This window comes from Apaloderma vittatum, unplaced genomic scaffold (genome assembly GCF_000703405.1).
Source record: "Apaloderma vittatum isolate BGI_N311 unplaced genomic scaffold, ASM70340v1 scaffold4652, whole genome shotgun sequence".
Lineage (NCBI taxonomy): Eukaryota > Metazoa > Chordata > Aves > Trogoniformes > Trogonidae > Apaloderma > Apaloderma vittatum.
This window is the reverse complement of record NW_009702936.1, coordinates 36,800-39,929: the sequence shown is the minus strand read 5'-3', so window position 1 is coordinate 39,929 and position 3,130 is coordinate 36,800. Positions and strand designations below refer to the sequence as shown.

Sequence of the window (3,130 nt, the reverse complement as noted above, 5' to 3'; positions counted from 1 at the left end):
AGCAGGTATCTGCCTTTGAACGCTGAAATTTGAATTTTGTTCACAACAGTGACTCTGTAAATCTGCTAGGTTTTAGTGCACTTGCTGTTTGCCTGCCTTTTGAACTGTGCTAAATTAACTAATTTCTATTAGCATTGCAGACCTATTACAGGACAATAATATGGGAAGGCACTGTTTGTATTTACTAGTATCATCACCTGCTGTCCAGAAAGTGGCTAAGGACCACGTCTTCATTTAAACAAAAGCTTTATAGGAAATCTTTAGAATTGTATCCCCTATGGGAGTTCCTCAGAGTCTGGAATCTTCTCTTATTTGGTGACAATAAGATAGGAGAAGATAGAGCCTAACATGAGCGTCTGGAACAGAGACGAAGTTCAAACTAGAAGGTGTTCAGATATTACAGTGAGGGCATGAAACCAATGAAAAAATATGGATAGCGAAGCCAGCTATAAAGATGTTGAAGTCCTTATACTATAAGAGCAATCCTATATTGATGCACTGACTAAGCAAATTTGATTCAGCAGTGAGTAAAAAAAAAGATGTAAGCAGGACGGGTTTTTTTTTTATAGAGTCACTCTTATGAACATAAGTCTATGTAGCTTTTATTTTAATCTTTTTTATTCCAAGTAACTAAAGCCAGTCAGCTTCTGTTCATATACAAACATGTTTATGGTTTTGTTAGAAACTTACATGAACTTACTTAAAAGTCCTGTGTTAAAACTACTCTATAAAAGTATTGAATTTTCTTCCATATTCAGGATGAGTTCTCTTGACCGACTGAGGCTAAACTGCTTGCTAAAACATTGCTTTTAAGCTAGTTACAGGTCCCATTGTTGTAAGCTGGAAGCATAGAACCTATTGCACCCATCACATTTTCCCCGTCAATCAGATCTGAGTGTACAGGCTATTGATAAATGTGCTGATTTGGGAGAGATCTGTCTGGTCTGTTCATTTAGATGATGAGGTAACCGTGGGGAAGTTCTATGCCACCTTCCTGATACAGGACTACTTTAGGAAATTCAAGAAACGCAAAGAACAAGGACTGGTGGGGAAATATCCTGCGAAGAATACCACGATTGCTCTGCAGGTGATTTTGTTTTTACATTTTTAACTAACCATTTTGTGAGCTTACTTGAAATAGCAGGTAGATGAATATTGATGATTGTGCAGTGCTGCAAGGATTTTATTTAGCTGGGATACTTTTGGCCTTTGTTCATCAGAAACGTAAAACGTAATCCCGCTATGCTGTCTGTTCCGAGGTAAGTGCGAAAAATTATTCTCTGTGGATAACTCACACAGTAGCAATGGTTATAAAATTCCTTAGCAAGTCTAGTTGATACATCTCAATCTGAAGTTGCTAATGTAAAGTGAGATAAATGAACTTTTGAGTAATTTTGGTTCTTCGTTTTTCTTTAGCTTTTTCTTGTGTTCTTAAAATGTTATAAGCCAGTTCACGGATAACTTCCCGATATGCTTTATCTCATAGTAAAGAGGTTTTTGTGCAGTATCGTTTTTCATCTTAATTCTCATTGTTCTTTTTCTCTTCCACTTATGATTACTGGTAAAATACCTTCCTATCAGTCTGTTTTAATATTCGCAAATTTTGAACTTCACATTCATAAATTTCTTTTATACAAAGTAATATGCATTAATGTCATATACTTCTGTCTGTCTCTTAAAAGAAGCTGTCGAATGGAAACCAGGAAAATAGATTTGGCCATCTGTGTCTCAACGGGCCTGCAGCAAGCAGTCCATAGAGTATATGTGATCTTAAAACTTCTGTCCAGTGATATTACGAACTTCTGTCCTTTGTGTTATGAACTTTGACACAAGCAAATGGAAAGCTGTCCTCAAATAATTCCAGACATCATACACTGCACCATTTTTATTGCATTGGGACTTCCTGAACTTCTATTTGTAATAGGTAGATTCTTACAAACTATAAAGATGTTTAATGTTTCTGATAGTTTTTTATTCTGATGCCAAAATTTAGGAGTGTATTGTGAAAAATCCTTTCTAAAAAGGGAAAATGTGTGTTAACCTGATTCAGATACTGTTTCCTTTGTTAAAACTCCTGCTAGTTTGTACTTTTATCTTTGCTGTCTTAAGCGGGTTATTTGTTTTATTTCTCTCTTCTAAGAATGTCTCTGCTGGCAGCTCTGACACACGTTGTCTCTTCTCCTCTCTCTTTTCATCTTTCTGTCTTTTTCTCCCCATTTTCCTCTGTTCTACTTTTGTCTATCTAAAGAAATCAGTAGTGACTCATTTTGATTTACCAAATAAAAGTGGAAATGCAGTTTCAGAGAAACCTGAATCCTATGGTTGGGAAAAAGCCCAGTCTTAAGGGTTTCTAATCAAGTATACATATATATAATTATATATATGATTTTATATGTATAATTCAATGTAGAAAACTACAGCAAGTAAAAAAGCCAGAATAATAATAGAATTATAACTATAGAATTATATAGAATGATAATTATAGAATAATTATATAAAATACAGATTTATAACAGACCTGGATATATTTCTGAAAGGGATGTTGTACTTGAAGAAGGATTTGATCTCTTCTAATCAATGCCCCTGAGAGCAGGCCTGGAGAGTGTATTTTAAGGAAGTTATTACAAATGATCACAGAGGATCTTTTTGGCCTTATGTAAAAAGCTGATGTCTCTCCATTTTCAGCCTCTTCATTCCACACTTGCTTTGTAGAGAGCTTAAATGCTTGTAAAACTTCAGTGTTTTAAAACCCCTGTGTTCTTAACAACCATTTTTTCCAGAATATGTTATGGGTATACCATCAACTTGTTATTCAACTTAAGGAATTAGTTGAATGATCTGTGAATTGCTTGTAACTATATGAGGGTATTATTTCAGTTCTTGGAGAGCTAATAGTAGCTATTCTTTCCATTTATTCTCTCAAATGCTCTAAGTAAACTGATCTTTACAGATCTTTCTGGTGAACGGTATACTGAAAAAAGGAGAAGCATGCAGCGTCACTGTCTCTCATCCACTTTCTTAGGGAAATTGTGATGACTTATGTCAATACAAGTCACGCCTCCATTGTAAACACTGGAATTCCATGTAACAGTTATGGTGGATTTTATGTCTTTATCATGCTGTTCCTGCT

General features: G+C 35.1%; 1 protein-coding gene across 1 annotated transcript in view; it reads left to right on the top strand.

Moving 5' to 3' along the window:
* Nucleotides 1–3,130, top strand: part of CACNA1D (calcium channel, voltage-dependent, L type, alpha 1D subunit) — a 173,541-nt gene that overhangs the window by 151,048 nt on the left and 19,363 nt on the right. Inside the window, 1 exon segment of the mRNA XM_009864410.1 lies at nucleotides 957–1,087. Within this exon segment, the coding sequence (XP_009862712.1) occupies nucleotides 957–1,087 (131 nt within the window).